The sequence below is a fragment of the Typopeltis vanoorti genome, chromosome 6 (assembly GCF_054136105.1).
Source record: "Typopeltis vanoorti isolate ZY-2024b chromosome 6, IOZ_Tvanoo_1.0, whole genome shotgun sequence".
NCBI lineage: Eukaryota > Metazoa > Arthropoda > Arachnida > Uropygi > Thelyphonidae > Typopeltis > Typopeltis vanoorti.
In genome coordinates this window covers 137,801,982-137,829,819 of record NC_143554.1, presented here as the reverse complement: position 1 = coordinate 137,829,819, position 27,838 = coordinate 137,801,982, and the positions used below count along the sequence as shown (strand labels likewise).

Genomic DNA, 27,838 nt, shown 5'->3' with positions numbered 1-27,838 from the left:
AGTTCTTTGGCTGCACAGCTAATTTCCTCTCATGCTCTGATGATTTTGCCTTTCTTATCATATTGGTCACCCTTCTTGGGTGAGCATTGTATTGTTCATGTACCTTGTGGGTCACATTTTTCATTGAATTTTGTGCAATTTTTTAATTTTTTTATTTCCTGTTTAATAATGCTATTCATCCATTAAATTCCTACCATTCACTTTATCCTCCTGACTCCTAGACATGAAGTCTACTATTACTTTACTCAGACAGCCCTTTACCACCTCCCATGTACTATCAACATCCAATCCTTACAATTTTTCATGTCATGGCATTGCTGCATAATAAAACTTCTACTTTGCTTTGCGTGAATCTGATACGATCATTCATCCCACTCATCTGACGTACATGTTTAAAATAGTAAAAATCCTATGTTTATTTCTAAGTGCATAAAAAAAATCCATGTTTTACAAGAAAAGGACTGCTTCTGACAATCTCCAGTGAAACTTAACGTATTCCAGCTGTTAAAAAAAAAAGAAAAAATAGCATTAGCATAGATTTGTATTATTTCAATGATGTTCCTAATTGTCTTTTATATTCATAAAGCAGTTTCACATCTGACGATGAGCACGAGTATCTGATTGCAAAAATCCAGCTCTTGCAAACAAATGTAATGCCAGCCTAGTTGGCTAATTTATTTGCTCTCCACCCAACAGGCTGCAAGTTTGAAATATCTACACCAACACTATGGCAATTCAGAACTGCAGATCAGCTCTGATTTGGTGTTAACAGTAGCTATGAAACATTTCCCATATCAGTTTGCCAAAAATCTGGTAGACACTTGTTGGACAAAGAGAAATTTTAAAAGTAATTCGACATTTAACTGGCACCAAATTAGCACTTCAACTCATTGTCTGTTGTAATTTTAAACTGTTCCCACTATTAATTAATTGCTGCTGTTTGCATACTGTGAAAAACTGTTTGTGTTCTGAAAACGTTACGCATAAACAAGCAAAATGTAAGAAATAAAATAATAACAAAAAATGATCTTAAAAATCTCGTAATGTATTACAGGTTTACAACTTTTTTGTAGGTGGGATTCACAAAAAATTATGTAGTATTAGGAACTGAATAATACAGCAGAGGTAATAAGCATCATCTGATGCCACTCCACATGGTAAAAAAGTTACCTACAATTTTCTGTTTTCTTACCAACAACAGTATACAATTCAGGGCATAAGTAGCAAAAATTCTGATCAGTTCTTGTCTATCAATAAGGAATCAAATTACAGATGGATACAATAAAAAATTCGGAATACTTTTACACATCAGAATTGGAACTGAATATGTTACTGAAATAGATTTATATCAGCTGAAGAATGGCACGTAATAGCAGAATTGCAAATAAAGGTGTTAAGGCACAGGAAAGATTTCTGTAACTGTTGTACAGCATTTTTGGAACAATACTAATGAGACTAGCAATCATTTGTGTAAAATTAAAGAGTATATGCAATTTAATTCCTGGTAAGATTTATGCAAATATATCTGAGAAAAAGTTAAAACTGTGGAAGGGAAGCTTGGCAAAGAACAATCTGGGTCCAGGCCAAATAGAGATTATCAGGATCAGACTTTCACTTTAAAACAAATAGTTGAGAAATCATGGAAATATAACCAGGATCTATATTTAAATTTTGTAAATCTAGAATAGGCATATGACAAGGTATCAAGAGAAAAGCTGTTCAAAACATAATAGTTATATGGTATACATGGGACATTATATTATATTGCCGGCCTGGTTGACCGAGTAGTTAGCATATCCTCTCTCCAGCCAAAAGGCTGCAGGTTTGAATCTGTGGGCATGGATGTTTGTGGTTGTCTGTAAAAAATGCTAGTGGTGGTGATGGACAGTAGATCGTGTTGGTGTAAATGATGTGGTTCATTGTAGTTCGTGGATTGAGTGGTGTAGACGGAGAGTTATAGAGCAGGTGCCCTCCCTCGATGAGTCTGGGACTCCCTGGAGGTGTCAAGTAATAATAATAGTAATATTGGGCAATCCATAATCTATATATGAATTTTAAGTCTACAGTTAGAAATGAAGGAGATACAGGCAGATGATTTGATGTTAAATCAGGTGTGAGACAAGGGTGTACATTATCCCCATTGTTATTCATCATCTATATGAATCATATTATGAAGAAAAGTGGTCAAACAATGAAAATAACATTACCACAGTAATCATCTTTAATGAAAAGCACAGTATATCATCACTGCTTGAAAATAGCAAGTAAATTCATTTAAAAGGCAGGAGGAAATAGAAGGTAAATACTGCAATCGATTTACCAATTAAAAACAGTTGCCATGTGCTAGAATAATAATGTTTATGAATTTTATTTTTTATTAAAAAATTAAAAAAAAAAAACATCTTTGATATTTACATAAAATAAGAATCTCCCAAACTTTTAGGAGAGAGAGAATCATTTTTATTCAGGCATTCATATTTAAAACTCTTCCATGGAGAAGACAAGCATCATCCCACAGGATATTTTGTTTACTATCAATACTAAGTTGTGCCAGACCAGACTTTTTGGGTTTCAGGTATTTGATGTAATGATGTTCATTAATACCCTCCCACCCACCCACACACACACACACACACACACATAAAACAGTGTGTCTGTCCAAAGTATATAAAATTACATTCAGGTGTTGGTTCTTCCAATAAGACCTCTGAACCTATTGGCAGAATTTTGAACAAGTTTAACCTTAATCCCAGATATTTTACAAAAAAAATTTTCTCATCTGCATTTACACAAGATCAACTGTTACCTCTATCTTTAGCTGATGTTTACCAGATCATTTGTGAGTATAATATGTAATAATATATAATATTACTTTGAGTAGACAGGCTGGTCTGTGGAAAAAATAATTAATGAACATCCATACTACATTGAATAACTGGAACATCAAGTCTGGTATGGCACAATGTAGTATTGATAATAAACACAATATCTTGTTGGATAAAACTTGTCTTCTCCACAGAAGCAGTTTTAAATATGAACACCTTTTCAAAGAAAGTTATGAAGTCCCTTTACACCAGTCTAACCTAAATCAGAATGATTCTCTCCCCCCCCCCCAAAGTTTGGGAAATTTTCATCTTATGTAAATATCCTTTTTTAAAAAAAAAAAAAAAAAACTGCATCCTGAATGGAGAACCTACAGAATGAGTAAATAAAATATTTCACTTATTTAGGCACATTTTTAGTGAAGATAGCAATTAAATATGGAAATAGAAAGTAGAATTAACAAAGCTGGTATGGTAGGAAGTCAACTGAATAAATTTATATGCAATGAGAGAAATCAGTTCAAACACAAAACTAGCTGTATACAAGACAGTGTTCAACCCAATCTTAACATATAGATCTTGAAAGCTGGGTCAGAAACAAAACACTTAATGAAAGACTGGAGACAAATGATATGAGAATTCTGAGAAACATCACTGAAGCAAACAGATAGCATCAATGGCAGTGTTATATTAACTTGACATTGTTAGCATTCAGGAATGCTTTAGCAGAGCTAGAGGACGATGGCTCCCAAAGGAAGACCAACACATACATGTGCCTTAGAAGACAGAAATATAAAATCCGATAATATCAGTCTTAGCACATAACAGATTTGTGGGAAAATTGTTAATATTAAGTTGGTAATGATCTTAAAAATGAATGAAAAACAACGAAACAAGAACACTGAAAGTTGTCTGAATATCCTCCAACTGAACATCTATAAACAGAAAAAGATAATGAACCATCAGGAAGATGTGTGATTAGTGTATCCAGGAAGGGCAGACAGTCCTTAGTTTCATTGTGAAGTGAAGTGAATTTTACAGTGTTGGCTATTTAAATACATTACAAATGTATCCAATGTTCTGGACACATTGCCCCTCCAGTGCCTATTACACAAGACTACAGCAAAACTGTTACCATCCCAAACATTCAAGGCATAATCTGAAAAGATATCTAAAGTGCTTAAGTATGGTGTGCATCAGCTGCACACCATATTTAAACTATATATCAAATTGGCAACCTTCATCCATTCAACTAAAAACAAACTCTCTTCTTTAATATCACATCCAGGAGTGAATATGAAGTACCCTCTTCTTGTGACCTGGCTTACTATAGACAGATGAGATGAACTGTTGACATCTGTCTTGGAGAACATTAAAAATACATTCAGCACTATCTTTATGGCAAGTCAGGTCTAGTAGACCATGTCTTGGATACCCCTTCACACAGGATCAAATGGAAGAAAACAAGTGCTATAAGAAGTCATTATAAGTCAGAGAGAGATTGTTTTTGGAATCAGCAGCAGCTGTATAACATACTCCAAACTTCAACAAGTATGGCTGTAACAATATACCAAAAATCTGGAAGACAGTCATTTTAAGATCTAATTAATACTTGTTTCCTTTCTCTCTTTATCCAGTAAGAGATTACACCAATTAGGATTTCAGTTCCTTGTGTTGTCTGTTACAATTTTTTTTTAAACTAGTCTCACTGTTATACTAAACTGTTGTTGTTTTATATTATGACAAATTGTGCTATGAAGATGCTGGGTATAACACTCGAAATATCGACTAATAAGTTAATAAATATTAGTTATTTTCATATCATTCTGTGTTGTGAATCAATCCCATTTAATAAATTAACAAAAAAAAAAAAAAGAAAGAAAAAGATATCCATTGTAATTACAAAAAAGTGCTCTCATCATGTCCTACATGCACAGTAAACTCCAATCCAGTAACTCTAGATGAAATTGATGCAGTCTGCAAACTAATTAAAACAAGTTCCATATTTTCTTATTCATCTTGGGCTAAGAGCAAAAATCTTGCTACCTAATTTCTTCTCTTCAATAATAAATGATGAATCACTCTCAGAACTTTGGTATGAATCAGACTCTAACAAGTCAACAGATGACCCTAATAACTACTGTCCTATAATATTGCTCAGCACTCCATACAAACTGTTTGAAAGGATTATCCTCTCTAGGATTTCTCCAAAAATAGGAGCCACCATCTTAGCCAACAGACAGGCTGAGTTTATATCTGGCAGAAGCTGCTGCGACCAGATCTTGGCACTCACAACTCACATTGAAGCTGAATACCAAAAGAGTTTAGGTATTCAGCTTCAGCTTTGGAAGATCTTAAAAGGCTTCAAAATTTCTAAACTTTTTTATAAGGGACGTAGATATGTACATCTTGTAGAACAGAAGACAAGCACACTGAGATTTCAAAATATAACAGTGATATTGTATCTGAATTTTGTGATGGCATATGCTGTTTTATGTTTTATTTTTTCCCAAATTACTTCAGGTCTATAAAAAGCAGAGTGGCAGTCATACTGGGAAAAACTGCCATTGCCCTTAGTGGGATTTGAACCAATAGTCTGCTGGTTTGCAGAGTAATATGCTTTTCATTTGGCCGACCAAATCTATTGCCAAGAATCTCGCACAAATTGTTCACATGCCAGATAATTCTAGCCACTCAATCTATCACGTCTTTGTCTAATTAGAAAGCTGACTTGTTTATACCAGTTATGAAAATCCCTGTCCTTTCGTGTGACTAATTACCTAATGCAGCAGGATAGTTATTCATCTCTTATGAAGAACTACCTTATCTTTAACTGGAAATGACCAATTATAATGTTGACTGACTGCTGAAGTTTTCAGGTTATTTTATTTTTAATGATGTAGACTACACATTCAGTTTACTATGGAGAATTGGGATAAATAACATTAATTATAATGTTTTCCAAAATTTAAAGGTTAATCCTGAATTTTCATTTTTATAAAATACTCTTTTTAGTTCTCCTCTTTCTTATATTTCTCCCATTATTGCATGCATTTGTATGTTTTCATGTTGCTGTTTTAAGTATTTTATGTACAAATTCTGCCAATCCTTTGTATTATTTCACTAATGATTTCTTGCCATATGCTTTGATGATCTCAGCCACATTTTTCTCTCCAGATTTATCATTCTTCAGTAAAAGACTTTGTTCAATGGTTATTCAATGTTTAAAATAGTTCAGTTACCATTGAAACTCTTCAGTGCATCAGGGAAAGTAAATCAGTGACCAATTAATGGTCACTGATTTACTTTCCCTGATGGGGGGGGGGATAGAACTAGTGTTATCTGTAGATATCAATACCTTCTTGGGTATTTCTCAGGAATAGGCAGAAAATCCCCCTCCCCCTAAATCCACCATTAGAGTGAACCTTGCACTACAGTAAACTATTTAGTCCTTTTATTAAGTTTTTGTTACAGCAAGCATTACTGTATCAATGGAATCAAAACTCTTTATTATTTGACAAGCCTTATACTACACATATCACCAAATTTTAAAATATAAATACACATCCAAAATTCTGATTTCTAAACCATTCTTTAGTGGGGTTCTGACACTCCTGAATACATTTCATAAAGTTACGTAACAGCTAAATAAAAAGTTAAGAATAATATTTAATCCTATTACTATTGGGCTGGATATTATTTCTATCTATTGATAGAAGAAAATCTGTCAGATTTCATACAAGTGATTCAACTAAGTTACACAAAGTGATTCAACTATGTTGCACAAAATAGGAAGTCAAAACTTACCCTGATGCAATTTGCATTAATATAAGCAGACAATGGATCTCCGTTGATTTCTATTAACTGCACTCGACTGTGTTCATCTAGAAAGAAGTTGAAAAACATTAATGGAAATTCTTTAGGAATTAATAAAAATAAACAAATAAATAATAATAATTTATGCCTGGAGATACTAGTCTTTCAAGACTGAAAAAATATAATAATAATAATAATTGAGAATTCTTATATTCCTATTGGAAACAAATTAACCTGAAATTCAAATAGTATTATGTAGTATTATTAAACCCAATTTTTAAACCCTTTATGCAGATGCTGTTTTCTTAAATAAACAAAAGAACTTTTAGTCAACAACAAACAACAAAATTACACGATAACCACAGTAATTAACTTTAATGAAAGAGATCCCAGATATTTTCCTATCAATAAACTTTCTCATTTGCTGCCATCTATAAAAGACAAACTTTCACCTCTATCATTAGCTGGCATTTATCAGATAACTTGTGAATATAATTTGACATACTTTGGGCATACAGGCTGTTCTGTGGAAAAAATAATGAACATCAGTATGATATTGATTACATGAAACCTCAAAGTCTGGTCTGGCACAACAGAGTATTGACACTAAACACAGCATCCAGTGTGAAGAAGCTCGTATTCTCCATAGAAGCAGTTTTAAATATGAATGCCTTTTAAAAGAAAGTTGCGAAGCCCTTTTACATTGGCCAAATCTGAATCTGAATGATTATCTCTCTAACCCCAAAAGTTTGGGAGATTCTCATTTTATGTAACTATCAAAAATAGTTTTAATAATATTATTTATTAATATATTAATTTCTAGCATGCAGCAACAGTTTTTAATTGGTAAATCGAATTAAATGAAAATCATTAATAAAAGATTTGAAAAATATGAGCATAAGCAGGGAAACATAAAACTGCATTAATCAGTGCTGAACCTAGAAAACAGGTTACACAATTTAGCTATAAAGTTACAATTTTTAGTGAAGATGGTATATTAAATATTTAAGACTATGGTAGAAAGATAGCTGAACAAATGTGCTGCGGATAGGACAAATCAGCCAGAAGAAAAAAGGTTCTTCAAAACTAATTTTAATAAGTAGATCTAAGCAGTAAAGTTAGAAATAAAACAGTTGATCAAAGACTGGAAACAAAAGAGATGAGACCTCTGAGGTAAATTAGTGAAGTGAACAGATGACATCATTGGTTAGAAATATTAAAAAATTATATCAGCAAGAACTTGATATTGATGAATGTGTAAGACAGCTGGGCTAAGATAGTACAGTCACTAAAACACTCATTATTATGTCTAACAGAATGAATACAGCACAAAGAAATAATTAAACACAAGTTTAATAGATCCAATACATTTTAACACAACCATATTTATTTACAGATGATTGTCAGACATACAAAAATATTTGGGGAAAATTTGGAGAAAAGAGCAAAGCTAATAATAACAATGGCAAATACCTGTTGGATTTATGCTCAGGACATGGACTGGTTATTACTAACACCATGTTCCAACATAAGCACAAATTCACATGGAGAGAAGAAGAAGAAAGGAATAAGAAAAGTCTCATTTACTATGTTATTGTTGATAGTGATGTTTTCTCCCTGGTGCATGACACCAGAGTGTACAGAGGATTTGAAATTGGAAGTGATCACTATTTAGTCTTCAGCAGGAAAAAATTGAATTTCATATTGAAAAGAATAACATGTAAGAAAGTTTTAAAGCGAATAAAAGTTGAGCAGCTCTCAGATTTGAACTGTAGACTAAAATACACAAAGATTATTGAAGAAAAAACGAAAGAGTTTGAGAACAAGAACCAAACCTTGGCGATTCAGTGGCAAGCTTTAAGAAAACCCTGATTGATTTGGCCAGAGAGGCATGTGGTGAGGTGGTCTGCAAGGATAGAAAAATCAGAACTCCATGGTGGACACAGGAAGTTAAAGAGGCAGTGAAGGAAAAGAAGAAAGCATACCAAAAGTTCCAGGCAAATAAATCACCTTTTTCTCTTAGAAAATTAGTATTATTACGGGAAACTCCAAATACAGAGCCAAATGTAAGAAAGCGAAACACTGTGTAAAACTAGCTAAATAAAAGTCATGGGAGAACTTTGGCAAGAACATAGAAAATAAATATCAAGAAAGTGGTAAGATATTCTGGAGGTTGTTGAAGAAGCTTAGAAATGGAGGAAAGAGTGCTGTAAAAGGATTTAGAGATGATAAAAGTGACATGAAAATGGGAGAAAAAGATATCCTTGAAGTATGGAGCAATTGCTTTGAAAATTTGCTAAATGAAACAAGCAGTGATAACACAGTGGCAAAAAACACTCAAAAGGCATACAGTCAGGAATACATATCCATACTTGAAGTAGAAAAAGCCATCAAAGGCTTGAAATGTGGAAAGGCAGCAGGAGTAGATGATATTCAACCAGAAATGCTGAAGTATGGTGGTATAAAAGTCTTACAGTGGCTGCAATGCATAGTTCAGAAAGCCTGGACAGAGGGACGAATTCCAGGTTGGAGTAGAGCTCTAATAGTGCCCATATATAAAAAGGGAAATAAGGCTGAATGTGAGAATTACAGAGGTTTCCCTACTGAGTGTTCCTGGCAAGATCTATGCAAGTATACTGGAGAAACGGTCGAGAAGAATTGTGGAAGAAAAGCTTGGTGAAGAACAAGATGGATTCAGGCCAAATAGAGGCTGTTAGGATCAGATCTTCACTTTACGACAAATAGTTGAGAAAGCATGGGAATAAAACAAAGATCTGTATTTACGTTTTGTCGACCTGGAAAAGGCATATGACAAGGTGCCAAGAGAGAAGCTATTCAATATGTACAGTTATATGGTGTCAAGGGGCATTATATCAAGCAATACTTAGTCTGTATTTGAGTTGTAAGTCAGCAGTTAGAATTGACAGAAGTACAGGAAGATGGTTTAATGTTAAATCTGGTGTCAGACAAGGATGTACATTATCCCCTCTGTTATTCATTATCTATATGGATCACATTATGACAGAAAGTGGTATTAAACATGATATCAGAATTGGAGATGTCTTTGCTTTATGCGGATGATGTTATACTTTTAAATAAATCCGCTACAAGTTTGCAAGATTCCCTGACTAAATTGAATAACTGTTGTAATATATAGTATGAAAGTCAGCATTAAAAAGACAGAGACAATGAAAATAGGTAGAATTGTTGAAAATGTCAACTGTGTTATGAACGGGGAACCTGTGGAACAAGTAAAACATTTCAGCTACTTAGGCACGATTTTTACTGAAGATGGTAAATTGAATATGGAAATAGACAACAGAATCAACAAAGCTGGTATGGTGGGAAATCAATTGAATAAATTCATATGGAATAATAGAGAAATTAGTCAGAACACTAAATTAGCTGTATACAAGACAGTGTTGAAACCAGTTTTAACTTATGGATCTGAGAGCTGGGTCAGAAGTAAAACACTTGACCAAAGACTAGAGACCTCAGATATGAGAGTCCTGAGAAAGATTATAGGCGCGAACAGATGGCATCAATGGCAATATCATATTAAAAACGGCGATATTAGGAAAGAACTTGATATTGTCAGCATTCAGGAATGCGTTAGTAGAGCTAATCTCAGGTGGTATGGTCACTTAAACAGAATGGGTGAGGAAAGATTAACAAAACTTCCCAGGAAAGGAAGTTGGCAGGAAAACGCCCGAGAGGAAGACCAAGATATAGGTGGATTGATACGGTACAATGTGCCTTAGACGATAGAAATATAAGATCTGATAATGATAATATTGGAGTCTTGACAAGTAACAGACTGATTTGGAGGAAAATTGTAGATAGGAAGTTAGTAATGATGTAAATTTTTCATGTAGTACTATCATATCTTGTACACCCCTTGAGGGTACATGTCAGGAATTTGATGATGATACCTGATGATATCTCTGTGACAGAGATGAAATATACGATCCATTAAACTTGTGTTTAATTATTTCTTTGTGCTGTATTCATTCCATTAACCCTAATAATGAGCATAAACCACCACCTAAGCCTAAATACTCAATCAGTCACTAAAACAGTATAGGAAGTTAGTAATGATGTAAATTTTTCATGTAGTACTATCATATCCTGTACACCCCTTGAGGGTACATGTCAGGAATTTGATGATGATACCTGATGATATCCCTGTGACAGACATGAAATATACGATCCATTAAACTTGTGTTTAATTATTTCTTTGTGCTGTATTCATTCCATTAATCCTAATAATGAGCATAAACCAGCACCTTAGCCTAAATACTCAATCAGTCACTAAAACAGTATGGAAAAATTGTCAAAACTAGTATTTGAAGTAAAATAGACTCGGAACAATATGATCTAGATGGGTTCGTTCAATTAGAATTACTTTCAAAGACCAAAATGCAAGAGCATATCAATTAAGAGATCTGCCAAGCAACAGACCAGTTTGGTTCATAGAAAACTAATCATGAAACTTCAGTCAGTATCATATCTGGTTATATCTGTAATTATGAATTTTTAAAGGTGGTTCTTCAGAATAACTACTATTCAGAGAATACTCCATAAAACCATGTCTCTTCATATCATGCATATAGCATTCAAATACAGACAACAAATAAAGAAATTATTTCAGTATTTGTGAATAAAATTTCAGTTGAATTTCAGAATAGCAAATATAGTCAACTGCTATCTTGTACTGTCTTTATAGATATGATTTTTGGCATCTATATTAATGAATAACAAATAAAACAAGTTGTCAATTATGTTCTCTAACATAAATGAATTCACTATGAACACACAGAGAGAGAGAGAGAGAGAGAGCAAGCAAGATAAAACAAGCTGCTTGTTTCTACATCATTTGGCCATATTACTTTTATTTAGAGGGGGGTGGAAGGACTTATAGGAATATGGAAATATTCCAATACATTATGGCAAATTAGCTTGACATTCCCAATTACATTGATTTATTTTACTAGTACTACTAATATATGAAAAAACATGCTCTTGTGTTTTAGTTCTAAATATGGTTAGATTGTATTTGGATAAAAATTAATTTATAAGTTAGTATGTGAAATACAGATTTTTATTCATTCCATGGATTCCCAAAAACATCCATGTTATACTTCCACTTATGCCTTTACGGGCACAGAGTATGTTCAATGTTTTAACAGGTACAAATGATTTTAAAAGTGAGGGACTTCCTGCTCAACAGCAAATACACAAAGAGAAAGGATACGAAAGAGTTGAAGTGAAAGTCTGAATGTTTTGGCAGGCATTTGATTACAAAGGTGAGAAATATGCAATTAGGAGAGGGGGAGAAATAGTTGCTGAACGAAGTGAAAGTAAAGATTGTGAATGCTGCCTTGGTATGATACAGAACTGAGAAGGACCATGGTTGCTAATGAGTCAATGAGAAGACTGTGTAGGAGAAATGGTGTGTGCAGTATATAGTGAAGAATTTAGTAGGCAAAAGGACTTGTATAATATATATGTCCTTTTGCCTATCAAACTTTGATCTCTAAAGACCAGACATGGAACTTTTTCAAACCACTTCATTTAGAGATGTTGTTCAGTGAGAGGTTGGAAGTGCCAAATCAGGGAAACTAGAGATATTAGGGGGGATGCAATCAAGCATGTGTCTAGTTAGCCCTTGGACAAATGAGTGCATGTCCAGAAATGACCATGAACAGTTGGGTACAGTTTTCTAGGTTTTCAATCCAAATGAGCTGGGAATGACATGATGCAAGGGTGACTATGGATCCAAGGAGATGATGAAATGTAGAAGTATCAGAAATAAGGGAGAGGAGTTTTTGGCACTGGGTTAGCTCAACTTTGCCAAAAATTATCAGCATCAATGATAGAGAATAGTTACATGGATAGAATGTAAGTGATGTCGTATTTTCACAAAAGAGAGATAGAATAGAGCAGTAGGAGAGATATTATTAATGATAGCTGAAGCATTTCAACCAACAAATATAGAAGTTAAGAAGGATTTTGGATTCGAGGGAGATAGTTCATTTGAGGCTATCTGGTGTGAGACAGGCTAACAGAACAAAATATATTGCTGGTTGCTGTTATAGATCTGGTGGTCCTGATGCTGCTACATTATACTGTTACACCATAATACTGCTGCACTTGGCATTTGACAGAATACTGCATGGAAAACTATTACAAAAGTTGGAATAAATGGAGATGGATATAAAGCTGATAGGATAAGCATGGACTGGGGAGGAGAATGTTAAAGGGGAAGAAATAGATACCAGAGTGTTACACGGAGGGGATAGAATCTACAAAAATGAGGGTGCTCTTTACCAAGGCCAACTACTTCTCTCTTCCATCATCTATGTGGATGACGATAAGGCCGAATGAACTCTTTCCGCTTCTGTCTGTCCCTTGGGAGTCAGAACAATTCTGTCCAGTTTGGTGTTGCTTGTTATGATTTGGTTTGGTAAGGCCAACTACTCTTTGTTTTTTAGTGATATAGGGAAAGATTTAAGGAGGGATGTTCAGTTGTTTGCTAACAATGCAAAAGTAGAAAGGGCCATGTTGATAAAGGTGATGTAAATATCCTGCAGGATGATTTAAATAAATTGGCAGTGAGCAAAGGACACTGGTTGTCAAGTAAGGTCACTTTGGGATGAGAAGATTACATACTTTGTATCATACTGATTATACTAAATTACAGGAAATTAATGATGCTAGGGATCTAGGGGATAAGATGGACAGAAGTTCAGAGCACACATTGCAAGCTGTTTTTTTGGCAAAACAGCTCAAAGGATTACTTAGATGGAGATAGGGAAGATATTATCCTTCTTTATAAGGCTATGATTTGACTGCATCTCAACTGCTACATGAATCTCATGCAGTAGTTGAGACAGCCATTTGAAACAAATATCTGAAATGGCGCTATGATATGCATAATGCCATTTCTGATATTTGTATAAAGGATGACTTAAGATTGTTTCAAATGGCTAATTCTCTATGTTTGCTTGGTGTTAATGTGTGAAAAGTTGTGCAGTAGTTTTCTTTACCCATATATACTGTGTGTGTGTGTCACACACAGAGGCATATTCTTGAACATAAGATATCTGCTGTAAAGAAGAAATCTACAGCAGTACAAATTTGTAGTGCAAAGTAAAGCAGAATGCATTCAAGTACTTTAACTGATATTTAAATTAAATACAACTGTTATGTACTGTTTTTTTTATTACATGTTCTCGTATATTTGTCTTTACCTTCTGTAAAGACAATCCGCTTATTAATAGTTTAAGATATAGAGCTCTATGTGCACTCTTGCTGTTTAAGTAGTCAAGTAAGCGACTGACCTTTCCTAAAGGGAACTGTATGTGTGAGGAGCCAGTTCCTTTGCTAGAGATGTCTGGAATTATCTCCTTTTTAAGGTTCAGGAAAAATTAATTTGTTTCGCTGCGCCACCCTGAACCCCTAGATTGGAAACCTTTCAGCCAAGGAGCAAACTCTCAGACTGGCACATAGTTACTTTGTCATACTTAAATGCCCCACTTGGAAATGATAATATCTTCTAATTCAATTCTAATGCTAGTCGTTACCCTCCTTTATAAAGTCTACTCCCTATTTGTCCTGCTATATCCAAGTCTCTTATGAGTGGTGCATCGGATTCTTAAATTCAGGCAACCAAATGAATAAGGACAAAAGGTTTATTTAACATATTGATAATTTTACACAACAAAGAATTTTCAATCATTACTAAACTACTAAATTACAAAGTAAAAGAAATCAACATAAATTGGACAATAATCAATGCTTTGGAACAATCTTGTTCAAATTCCAGCAGCTCACTTTCTCAGTTCTCTAACCAACAAAATATTTAAGGTATTAGTAAAACAGTTAGGATTAGGTAATGCTATAACACCTTAGACATAATTAACAGTCATCACATATACTAGACTTAGGAAAAAGAAAACCAGGACGTCCTCTTAAACGATTCAACGATGACTTCTAAGGCCAGAACAGGCCATACTAGGCCTAAATCCTTGATACGTATGATGATGATGATGACATATACTAGACATAGCCCTTGGTTGAAATGTTCACCAACTTTGCTTATATATCACAGTCCTGCCTTAATCTTAATTAGAGTTCTAACCTTTTTGAATGGCCTTGATTCTTAAATTACAAAAATTCTTCCTTTCATACAAAACATAATCAAAGGCTTATACCTTACCGAACTTGAAGATTCATCAGGCTTATCTCTTCCTTTCTTGGTTCCTTTTCTCAGCACGTTGTCTTCCTTCTAGGTTGTAAGTGGGAATTTAATCAGCTTAGGTTGGTCCATTTGGAATTATACATCGATCAGCTATGCCTAGAGATTTCTTGGCACATAGACGAAACTGCATCCATTCGGCTTGCTACCTAGCCGCTACTTCCCCGTGTGTAGCCCGCTGCATAGGAAAACTTCTACCCACTCATCGTAATGCTTGAAACCGGTGGTGATGCGCACCTCGACCAGGCACCAGTAGAACTCCAACCACAGAGCGAGAGAAAAACATAAGACGTCTGAGGGGTTTCCAGCCCTTTTATATGAACCCTATCGGTATCCTTCTGCAATACTTAATTTTCACCCAGTATGCTATTTTCTTTTGCTCGTGGGTCTTGCCTTTCCATAGCATTTTCCAAGAAGACTTCAGTGCGCCACATGCCTTACACGTACGTGACCACTTCAGGCATCTCACTAATCCCGGTGTCTCGCCCGTGTACTTTGGTCTTGTGTTATTAGTTGGTTATATACAATTCATAAACTTTCTATCATTGCTAACAGACAAGATATATATTATTTTCATTGTAAATATACAGTTTAGAAGGAACTTCACACGTGAATACTCAAAAAAATTGTACTAATCACGTTATCTTAAAGATTTACAGGCTATTTACAATTATACCAAAATACAAGCATTTCTCTTTTTTTGTGCTTAAGCTTGTTAAACTATGAATGAAACATTCCTTAGTGAATTGTATTCATTCACAATTTAACAATAACCCTTCACAGTAACTTTTTTTTACAATTTAAACAATTTAAAATTAAATTTAAAAAAATAAATGGACAAGAAATAGGATTGCACAGGCAGCAGAACTACATTAATGCCTCAATAGACAAATAAATTAGTGTAGCAAGTTCATAGTAATTATTAGTACTATTCAGAATCTCCATGGAGTCATAAGACTCATTCTGAGAGGCACATCTTAAACAACACAATTCTATCCTATCATTTTTTTATTAAACTCATCTGCTGTTCATGTTCTCACTATCCTATCAAGCAATACATTCCATGGGCACCACCTTCCATGCAAAAAGCCACTCCCCCTTGTCTTTGATCTACCATATGAAAGAACTTCCTAGTGTCAATCCTGTAACTACCCACTGAACACTTTAAATGTCTCAATCACATCTCTTCTCCTTCTATTGACCAAACGCAGCAGTCCACATGTCCTCAGTCTATCCTCATTGCTTACATTATACAGTTCTGATATCATTTTTGTTATCCATCTTTGCACCTTCAATGAGATTAATTTATCCCCTTCACATCCTGCAATCAAATCTGAGCACAATAATCTAGATGTAGTCTGATTAGTGTTTTATACAATGGAATCATAATTCTATCTCTGCTGGTCAGCATCTTCAGTATTGCAGCAATGCTCTGGGTTATCTTCACCATTTCTGCAATAAGTCCCCTAAACTACAAGTTGGAGTGATGATTGATTGAAACTCCAAGTTTCCTTGCCATCACCACTTCCTCTGGAACAGTTCCTCCAACAGAGTATGCAGTTTCCCATAAATGGATCTCAATCTTCAAGACCTTACAACATTTAGTTGCATTAAACTGACATTTGCCCATCTGTCCAGTTTATTGAAATACTCCTGAAGGGCTATTACATTGGTACTATGGCTAATAACCCTTCCTAGCTTCACATTATCTGCAATCAACTGAATATCCCCTGCAGTCCACATTTTCAGTGGACTGCAGGGGATATAAATGTCAGGTTAAACAACATGGGTCCCAATACTGAGCCCTGAGGGATCCGACTTGTAACCTTCCTTGATACTGCTCACTCATATACAACTATCTGATATCCATCAGACAGCCAATCCAATTCACTAACCTGATATCTGAACCCATATGCTGTAACTTAAATTTGGCACCCTGTCACAATAATCTAGATGTGGTCTGATTAGCGCTTTATACAATGGAATCATAACTGTATCTCTGCAGGTCAGCCTTAGTAAAATCAAAAAATTGCAGCATATGCCTTTCCCTCATTAAACACACTTGTTACTTTATTATAAAAGGTAATTAGATTACTAAAACAAGAGTGTCCCTTAACAAATCTATGCTGACTCTCACAGATAACATTACCCTCATCTGCCCAATGCTGTATGCCATCTCTCACTAGTTTCTCCAAAATCTTAACTACAAAAAGAAAAACAAACTGGCCTATAGTTTCATACTTCCATTCTACCACCACTCTTATGCAATGAGACTGGTTTACATTCTCCTTCCACTCCTTGGGCACTTTTCCTATAGTCACTCACTTAAAAGCAAAATCAATGGAGCTGTCAGTTCTTTAGCATTCTCTTAAAACATGCAGTGAAATCCCATCCAGTCCTATTGTCTTATTGATGTCGAGAGTATTTATAACACACTCTTTTTTTTGCACTTCCAAACCTTGAACTCTCCCCATCCCTCTAGTAATAAAACTGTCTTTTCTAGAATGAAATAAACCAATCCAGTGATAATTAAACAATTCCACTATGTCTTCTGCACCAATCACTCTACTCCCATTCTCATCTACCAATGTCATTCTTCCAAAATTATTTATCTTGGTCACATAACGAAAGAATTTCTTCAGATTTACCTTGGATCTCATGGCTAACCTCTTCTCATATTCAAGTTCTGGCTTCCTTACCATGCTAGTCACGTTCCTAGTCTGAGTCTTATAATTCCTCATGCAACCACTCTCTACTTCGCTCCTTAATACTTTTTTCATAACCTTCTTTTCATCTGTAGTTCCTGTTTGATATTAGTTATCCAATTTAAACCAAAACTTTGTTCTCTTTTTCCCCTCAAAGTATAATGGGTACATACACACTGCAAACAATGCTGAGGAGTGAAGTAAGACATGATATCCAGAACAGAAATTAACCTAAGAGAATGATTATTAGCAATAATGTACATGAGTATGTTATTAAATAAAGAATCAGCTACATCTGAAAATTCATTCTCAATACTTCACCTCTCGTGCATGGAAATTATACTAGAGTTATTTCCAAGCTGTCATGGAATTGTTCAACTGATTAATTCCACACATATGCTGAAGTACTATCATATTTCGCCTTCAGTTCACTCAAGGATAGATTACTACACGTGTGTGTGTAGTAATCTATCCTCAGTCTAACCTTCAAAACAGGGTTCATTCAAAATTTTGAACCACAAGGCAAGAGATCCATGAAATAACACTTTCCCAGAAAACATTAGTGTTCTTGCGCAGTTAGACTGAATTTTATACCCCCCCCAACAATGGCTATCACTCTTCATATGTACAGCTAAGTATAGCGTCTTTAAAAAAAACCTCCATTTTTTCTTCAGAACTGTGTCCTAATGGAAGTAGCTACAGAGAAAAAGTGATTTATACACAGCAGTTTAATAAATTTTTACCAATCAGTTTTATTACATAGAAGTTGTTATAGGTCTGTGAGACTGTTTTTAGAATCAGCATCAGCTATGAAGATCAGGGAGAGAATTTTAGCACCTGATAGCCTGACTCCTCTAAATTAACTTTGTGGTTATCTGACCCACAGAGGAGGGCATATAAGGACATTAGTTCTGTTTTCAGTTACAATCTTTTTTAGTAGCCTCCAGAACATTTTTCCACCTTCCTGATATTTATCATCTATGTTCTTATTGAAGTCTTCTCATGACTTTCACCTTGCTACTTTTACACATAGCTGAGCTTTCTTTCATCATTCTCGTAGACAGGCTTATACGTTGGTTATGCATTACTAAATCACTTAAGGAATTGACAACGTAGATACAAATATAAATTAAATTACACTTTAATAAATATTTCCAATATTTCGACAACGTGACTTTGCCGAAATATCGGAAATATTTATTAAAGTGTAATTTAATTTATAATTCGTATCTACGTTGTCAATTCCTTAAGTGATTTAGTAATTTAATCATTCTCTTTATTCTTTTAGGGCATCTCACTAATTGGCTAGGAACTCTTAGCATGCTTTCTTCTAATTTAAATTGTTTTCCTCAATTACACAGTTTGGTAACAAGCCTATCACAGTTATAATTGAACTGTGATGACACTGGTTAAAAAACCAGCAAAGTATCAGCAAGTTTAATAAATATACCCCCCCCTCCCTCTCTCTCTCTCTTGGTGATGTGTATACTGTAAAACATTATTATGAATCATTAATAACACCTAAGCCTTTTTATGCATATTGACTGAGCCAGCTAGGGAGGCATGTGTCAAAGTTGTCTATGAGGATTGAAAAATAAGAATACTGTGGTGGACACATGAAATTAAGAGTTCTGGAAAAGAACTAAGAGTTCCTAGCCAATTAGTGAGATGCCCTAAAAGAATAAAGAGAATGATGAAAGAGAACTAAGCTATGTGTAAAAGTAGCAAGATAAAAGTCATGAGAAGACTTCAACAAAAACATAGAAGATAAATATCAGAAAGGTGGGAAAATGTTCTGGAGGTTACTGAAAAAGAACAGAAATCGAGGAAAGAGTATTGTAAAAATCATAAGCGATAAAGGTGATATGAAAACTGTAGATATTCCAGATGTCAGGAGTAATTATTTTGAAAGATTGCTAAATGAAATGTATAGAGAAAGCAAAATTGTGGAGGACATTCAAGAAAAATAAAATCAGAAGTCCATATTAACTATCATACCAGCCTTGACATGTATATCATCATCAGCCATTGATCCACTGCTGGATGAAGGCTTTTCCAAGATTACTCCAAAACTGTCTGTCCAGAGCTCTCCTTTCCCATGTCACTCCTGCAAATCTGACGATATCATCAATCCACCGTGATTTAGGTCAGCGTCTTTGCAGTCATTTTTCTCTTGTGGAATCCAATCCAGTACTTCTTTTGTCCATCATTTATCTTGTGCAAGCCCATTTCCACTTCAGATGTTTCACTCTTCCTATGATGTCAGACACTTTGGTTTGATTTCTTATCCATGTATTTGTTTTGTGATCCAGTCTTGTGATACCAAGTATACTTCTTTCCACACTAAATTGTGTTCTTAATTTTTGAATTTCCTTTGCATTTAGTGTCCATGTTTTACAGCCATTTGTAAATATAGCTAGAATACATTGGTTAAAAATTTTGCTTTTCAGGCATAATGGTAGTTGTTTTTGAATACTGAATGTAATTTTCCAAATGATTTCCACCCAAGCATCATATGTCTTTTAATTTCATCCATGATATTTTGTTCCATTGATATCTGTTGTCCTAAGTATATGTAATGATTTACTTGTATAATTTCATCATTACTGATTTTTATTATTTTTGGTTGGACATAGCCATTAAATACAACTTGAGTCTTCTTTAGATTTATCTTTAGTCCAACTGTTTTGCTAACAATTTGAAGTTTTTTGGTTCGAGTCTGTAATTCATGAACAGTTGAAGTAAAGATAACCATGTCATCTGCAAAGCATAAATGGCTTAAATATCTTCCACTTATCTTCAGATCTTTCCTTTCCCAATCAAAAAGTTTGAATATTTCTTCTAGGCATGCTGTGAATAATTTTGGAGATACTGTATCACCATGTCTTATATCTCTCTGTATTTCCACAGTAGAGTTTTTTCCATTGAAATTATTGCTGCTGTTGCATTGGCATATGCTGATTTGATGCTGTTGACATGTGGCTCCTCCACTTGTTGGTTTTGTAATGCTTTAAGTATTGCACAAGTTTTTACTTAATCAAAGGCTTTCTCATAATCAACAAAACCAAGACATAATGGTAACTGATATTCATTTTTTTGAATATCATTTTTTGAATAATCTGTTGTACAACTTGAATATGGTCCATTGTACTAAAGCCACTTCGAAAGCCTGCCTGTTCTTTTGCCTGATATGTATATATTAAGTTGCAACTCAGCAGTCAGGAGTGAGAGAAAAACACAACACTGGTATGATGTAAAACTGGCTGAAAGACAAGGGTGCACACTATCTCCAATCGTATTCATCATCTATATGGATCACATTATGGGAAAAAAGTAGTTAGTTTGATATTAGAATCAAAGATATCAAATTTAGCTCTTTGCTTTGTGCAGATGATGTTGCACTCCTAAACAAATTAGTTTAAGTCTCTAGGATTCTCTCTAACTACATTGATTAAGAGCTATAACAAATTTGACATGAAAACAATAAAAAGACAGAAACATTGGACACTTCAACTTCCTTATCAATGGAGAAGCTATAGAACAAGTAAAATGTTTCAACTATTTAGGCACAGTTTTTAAGTCAAGACGAAAAAAATTAAATATGGAAATTGATGACATAATAAGCAAAGCTGGTATGGTGGTAAGCCAAGTAAATAAATTTAAACAGAATAAAAGAAAAGTTAGCCAAAAGACTAAATAGCAGTATGAATGATGTGACAGTAAGTAGTAAGTAGTAAAATAATGTGCATATGCAGAATTGTTTAAAGGATTAAATGGGGGATAAAGCAACTGGAAAAATGATTGTTGTGTGGTACACCAGGAGTGAGAATGAAAGAAAAAGTGAATGAGAAAAGTAGGTAAGGGTGAGAAACTGGAAGAAAGATATTGTGTGGAGATCATGTAGGGAGGATGTGACTGAATGAAAGCATGTCTGCCAGGTGCAAAGATAAAGGATGTTAGTGAAGTTGTCAGTTTGCAGAGGGTAGAAACAAAAGAATTGACTGGCATAAATAACTGGAAAGAGAACAATGTGCAATGAAAGAAAATGTTAAAGAGTTGTGATAGAAGCAAAAAAAAAGTGGGAAAGTATGTGATTCTGCTGCTTTGTATGATAGAACTGAATTGAAAAGAGGCCATGATTGCAAATAAGTCAATGAGAAGATTGTGCAGAAGGAATTATGTACAGTTTATAAACATATGAGTGAATCTGATGGATTTTGGAGTTAGAATGTTTGTGAAGAGTGTTGTTCAGCAAAAGGTTGAAAGTGCAAAATCATTGAAGTATTGGGGGGGGGGGGGGGATACAATCATGTGTAGGTTCAGCCACTCTTCAAACAAATGAGAGAGAGAGAGAGAGAACAGAAGTGATTATGCAATTTCACAGGTTTCAAATATGAATGGGTTGGTAATGAAATTACAAAAAGGGGTAACCGTGGGAAATGTGTATGTTGAAATACTAGAATTATCAGAAATAATAAAGAGGAGTTTTTGGTACTGGTCAGCTCAACTTGGCCAAATCTTAAGGGCATCAGTGAGACCTGACTGACAGAAAAGGATATAGTTACAGGAACAGAATGTAAAGAGTATTGATTTTCAGAGAGAATGTAGGGATGTGACAGTGGGTGGGGTATTACTGCTGATAGCTGAAGAACTTCAATCAACAAAATTGGAAGTTAGAGGATTTTAGGTCTGGAAGAGATGGTTCATTTGAGGCATCTAATGTGAGATAGAGAAGGCTAACAAGACAAAATATATTGTCCAGAAAGGACGGGGTGGTGGGGAGGGGAATTCACAGGAAAGATGTAGATGCAATGCACTGATAGATTAGCACAATGAGTGCAGGCCAAGCAATTTATTATCAGGGACTTCAAACTATGGGAACATAGATTGCAGGGAGGAAAAGTATTGATTTTCAGGGAGAATGTAGGGATGTGACAGTGGGTGGGGTATTGCTGCTGATAGCTGAAGAACTTCAATCAACAAAATTGGAAGTTAGAGGATTTTAGGTCTGGAAGAAATGGTTCATTTGAGGCATCTAATGTGAGATAGAGAAGGCTAACAAGACAAAATATATTGTCCAGAAAGGATGGGGTGGGGGGGGGGGGGAATTCACAGGAAAGATGTAGATGCAATGCACTGATAGATTAGCACAATGAGTGCAGGCCAAGCAATTTATTATCAGGGACTTCAAACTATGGGAACATAGATTGCAGGGAGGAAAAGTATTGATTTTCAGGGAGAATGTAGGGATGTGACAGTGGGTGGGGTATTGCTGCTGATAGCTGAAGAACTTCAATCAACAAAATTGGAAGTTAGAGGATTTTAGGTCTGGAAGAGATGGTTCATTTGAGGCATCTAATGTGAGATAGAGAAGGCTAACAAGACAAAATATATTGTCCAGAAAGGACGGGGTGGTGGGGAGGGGAATTCACAGGAAAGATGTAGATGCAATGCACTGATAGATTAGCACAATGAGTGCAGGCCAAGCAATTTATTATCAGGGACTTCAAACTATGGGAACATAGATTGCAGGGAGGAAAAGTATTGATTTTCAGGGAGAATGTAGGGATGTGACAGTGGGTGGGGTATTGCTGCTGATAGCTGAAGAACTTCAATCAACAAAATTGGAAGTTAGAGGATTTTAGGTCTGGAAGAGATGGTTCATTTGAGGCATCTAATGTGAGATAGAGAAGGCTAACAAGACAAAATATATTGTCCAGAAAGGACGGGGTGGTGGGGAGGGGAATTCACAGGAAAGATGTAGATGCAATGCACTGATAGATTAGCACAATGAGTGCAGGCCAAGCAATTTATTATCAGGGACTTCAAACTATGGGAACATAGATTGCAGGGAGGAAAAGTATTGATTTTCAGGGAGAATGTAGGGATGTGACAGTGGGTGGGGTATTGCTGCTGATAGCTGAAGAACTTCAATCAACAAAATTGGAAGTTAGAGGATTTTAGGTCTGGAAGAGATGGTTCATTTGAGGCATCTAATGTGAGATAGAGAAGGCTAACAAGACAAAATATATTGTCCAGAAAGGATGGGGTGGGGGGGGGAATTCACAGGAAAGATGTAGATGCAATACACTGATAGATTAGCACAATGAGTGCAGGCCAAGCAATTTATTATCAGGGACTTCAAACTATGGGAACATAGATTGCAGGGAGGAAAAGTGGCACAGCGCGATGGAAGTGGAATTTACACAGTTGATAAGGGATAATTTTATCTGAAATAGCATGTCATGGAGGGGACAAGGAGTTTGAGAGTGGTGGATCTGATAACAGCATCAGAAGATACCATAAATAAGGTAGACACAATGCCTCTAAATCATGAGTAAAGTGATTATGCAATCTTGTTCTGGAAAGTTGCTAAACATGTGGAATTTTCTGTCAACAAAAGATTTAAGTTGAACTAGACAGATGATAATTATGAGACTTAGGAGTCATCTTGCAGCAGTGCCATGATTAGAGAAGCTAAAAGCAAAGAATGTCAGTAGTGAATGAGATTGTCTGAGAGAAGAAGCAGTATCAGACTGCATACCCATGGTAGGAGGATAAACCAAGATCTGCAAAAATAAATAAATAAAACATTGTGAAGGGGATGTATTAAAAAAAAGTGATCAGCATATTCATGAGAAGTGCAAGGTGCAAGCAAGAAGATGACTAGTAGTACGGTAAGAAAGAATAAATCAAATAATCAGAGAAATTTATGTATGCAGTCTGAAGTAAATTCAGAAGTTTTTTTCATTATGTAGCAAGAGGGAAAATGACTATGGAAGGATAGCTTTAATCAATGCTGATGGAAAGTGACAGATGCAAAAGAAATAGTTGAGTTGCTGAGTGATCACACTCATGTGAAGCTCTTAATAGAGTAAAACAGCACTGAGGAGGGATTAAAATAATATTTAATTCTTCTAATATTTTTTTTGTCACTGAGCAATGTCAGGGAATGCAATATGAGACGTGTAACACACACAACACAAAACTAACTTTAACAGATAGATGAAAGACCATGGTGCTAACCAGGTAGGGTGCACTCGGTAGGCACATCACCTAAACCTATCTCCCCACCCCACCACCACCACCAAAATTTATAGTAGATGCTACAGATTAATTACCTATACTATAAATTTGCTATAAATTTGCTAAATAGCAGGCTTTCTTCCCCCTCCTATAGTCAATACCACACCCTAAAAACACTACTCATTTTGAAACTTCTATTGAGAATTTATTATTATTATTATTAATAATAATCATTAATTAATAATTAATAAAATTGTTAATCAATCTCTCAGGAGGACACTGTAATCCCTAGAGAGCGCGTCCCCTGGGTGGTGGATAGGAGAGCCCACCATGTGTGGGCATGCATGTGTGTGTGTGTGTATGGTGGGGTGGTCCGAATATACTGAATAAGGACTCATGGACCAACAGGGCCATAATGGCCAATCATCTTGATTGTAAGGGAAGTGGAATTCCCATGGACCCCCTAGCTGGATCTATCCTCTTCTTCTTCTACTTTGAGGAAGATCCACTTACTTTATTCTTTCCTATAAGGTCCTATCAGTCAACTCTTCTTATTTTATGACCCTTATGCTATTAGAGCACTCGAGGGCCATGGGGTCTTTTCATCTCTGGCGTTACAACTATGCTCTCTCTATAATCCTTACTATAATTCTTCTATAATCCACTCTCCCCCCCCCTTCAATATACCCTATTCCTCCTATGGGTTTAAATTCGGAAGAAGACTACTTCAGGTAGCAGCCCTACCACTGAACTCTTCCATCATCAGGCTAGTCCCCCTGACATGGAGAACATAATTCTACTTGTAAGCTGACAGAAAAAGATAATCGGATTGAATCTATGGAAAATAACCCTGGAATGGAAAAGGTAAAACAAAAATGGAAATGACAAAATATAATACACATAGCAAACTGGAATGTAAGAGGAATAGCATATAAAGAAATTTTAAAATAGCAGTAATTACTGAAACAAAAAAGAAATTAAAAGAAACAATGAGAACCGAAAATTTTAATGTGATATACAGTGGAGTTGACAGAGACCAAAGAGCACAAGCAGGAGTCATGATTTGGATTCATAACTCCCTTTCAAAATAGTTAAAACATTATAAATTATGGAATGAAAGAATAATAGAAGCTAGAATAAAAATAGATAGAGGCTATTTAAAATAATTGGTTTATATGCCCCAGAAGAAGGAAGAGAACAGGATAATATTGAGTTTTATAATCAGCTACAAAACATATATAATAAAATAAATAAAAATCATTATGTAATTTTAGTAGGAGACTTAAATGCAAGAATTGGAACACAAAAATTAATAATAATATAGGAATACATGGAGAACATACTCTAAACAGGAATGGTAAAAAATTGATTGACTTTGTGGTTTATAATAACCTAAAAATAACGAATGCCTTCTATAAACATAAAGATATAAATACTTGGGCAGCAAGAGGATGGAAATCGATATTAGATTATTTTATACTAAATGAAAAGACATCAAAATTTTCACTAGATGTTAGAGTTCACAGAGGATATGAAATAAGCAGTGACAACTTCCTTGTTAAAATAAAATTAAGATTACCACCTAAATGGCTACAAGTAACAAGAACAAAAAGAAAATTTGAAACATTTGTTTATAAAACTAGACTATTGAATGGCACAAATGTACAATGGCTATATGAACAAAGAATTAACCAATATCTAGATAAAATAAAACAAAATGAAGAAATAGAATGGCTTAATATAAAAATAATACTAAATGCAGCAGCAAATGAAAGCTTAGGAAAGACCAAAAAATTCAATAAAAGGAAAGAAACTGAAGATCTGGGATGATACAATCAAAGAAATAATCAAAAAAGAAGCCTATCACAAATGGTTAAGCAGTAAAAGATTAGAAGATGAAATAGAATATAAAAGAATAAGAGCCATAGCTAAAAGAGAAGTCAGAAAAAGACACAGAGAATCATGGAACAAATTTGTTTCTAATTTAGGACATGATTTATATAAAATAAGACCCAAAGTATATAAGATTTTGAAACACTTAAATGCAGATACCAAAGAAAACATAAAATTAAACACTGAACTGAAATTAGAAGAATTTCTAAATTACTACACAGAATTGTGGACAGACAAATATTTTAAAAAAGACAACTGGCAAACAATGAACAAAAATGAAAAGAAAATAACTAAAGAAGAATTAGAAATCAGCCTGAAAGAAACAAGAAACAGAAAATCAACTGGAGAAGATAAGCTAGGTTCAGAACTATATAAATACACAGGAACAAGATTCAAAGAAAGGCTATTATTTTTAAATAAAATTTATTCAACTGCTATCCCCCCCAATAGAATGGAAAAAAGCAATTAATCATGATTCCTATCTTTAAAAAAGGTAATACAGATGACCCTAAAAACTATAGAGGTATCAGTATACTATATTCCTGTTACAAAATATATAGCAGAATCTTATATAGCAAACTAATGAAATATTCCGAAAACTTTATTCTAGAGGTACAAAATGGATTTAGAAAAGGACGATAATGTATAGACCCAGCCTTTTGCCTAAAATTAATAATAAAGAAAAGAAGAGAATACAATTTAGAAACATATATTGCATTTATTGACTTTGAAAAAGCATTTGACAAAGTTAAAAGAAACATATTATTTAACATGTTAAAAGAAAGACAAATACCAAATAATATCCTAAAAGCTATCACAAGTATATATGAAAATAATCATATACAAATAAGATTAAATCACGAGCTATCATATACGAGAGAGATAAACCAAGGGGTCCGACAGGGATGCCCTCTCTCAGCAACTCTTTTTAATATCTACTTAAATGAAATAATAATAAAATGGAATAAAAATTTACATCAAGGAATTAAACATTCTCCTACTATGAACTTAAACACTCTCCTTTTTGTCGAAGACCAAATAATAATTGGAAATTCTGAAGATAACTTACTGAAAGCTATTTTAGATCTAAATGAGATAGCCAAAGTTTATGGTATGATAATATCAACAGAAAAATCCAAAATTATGGCCTTTAAAGGACAAGATCCAGCAATAACTAAAATAGTAATAGATAAGAAGATCTCAGAACAGGTGAATTCATTTAACTACCTAGGATGTATGATCACATATGAAAATGAAAAAGATATAAACGTAAAAATTGCAAAATATTTAAAAATAAAGGTGTAATTAACTTTATA

General features: G+C 34.5%; 1 protein-coding gene across 1 annotated transcript in view; it reads right to left on the bottom strand.

The window, feature by feature from the left end:
• LOC150105981 (tyrosine-protein phosphatase non-receptor type 5-like) overlaps positions 1 to 27,838 on the bottom strand; it is a 207,589-nt gene that overhangs the window by 53,389 nt on the left and 126,362 nt on the right. Inside the window, exon 7 of the mRNA XM_090393737.1 lies at positions 6,630 to 6,706. Coding sequence (XP_090249863.1) covers positions 6,630 to 6,706 — 77 coding nt within the window. The remainder of the gene's footprint in view (positions 1 to 6,629; positions 6,707 to 27,838) is intronic.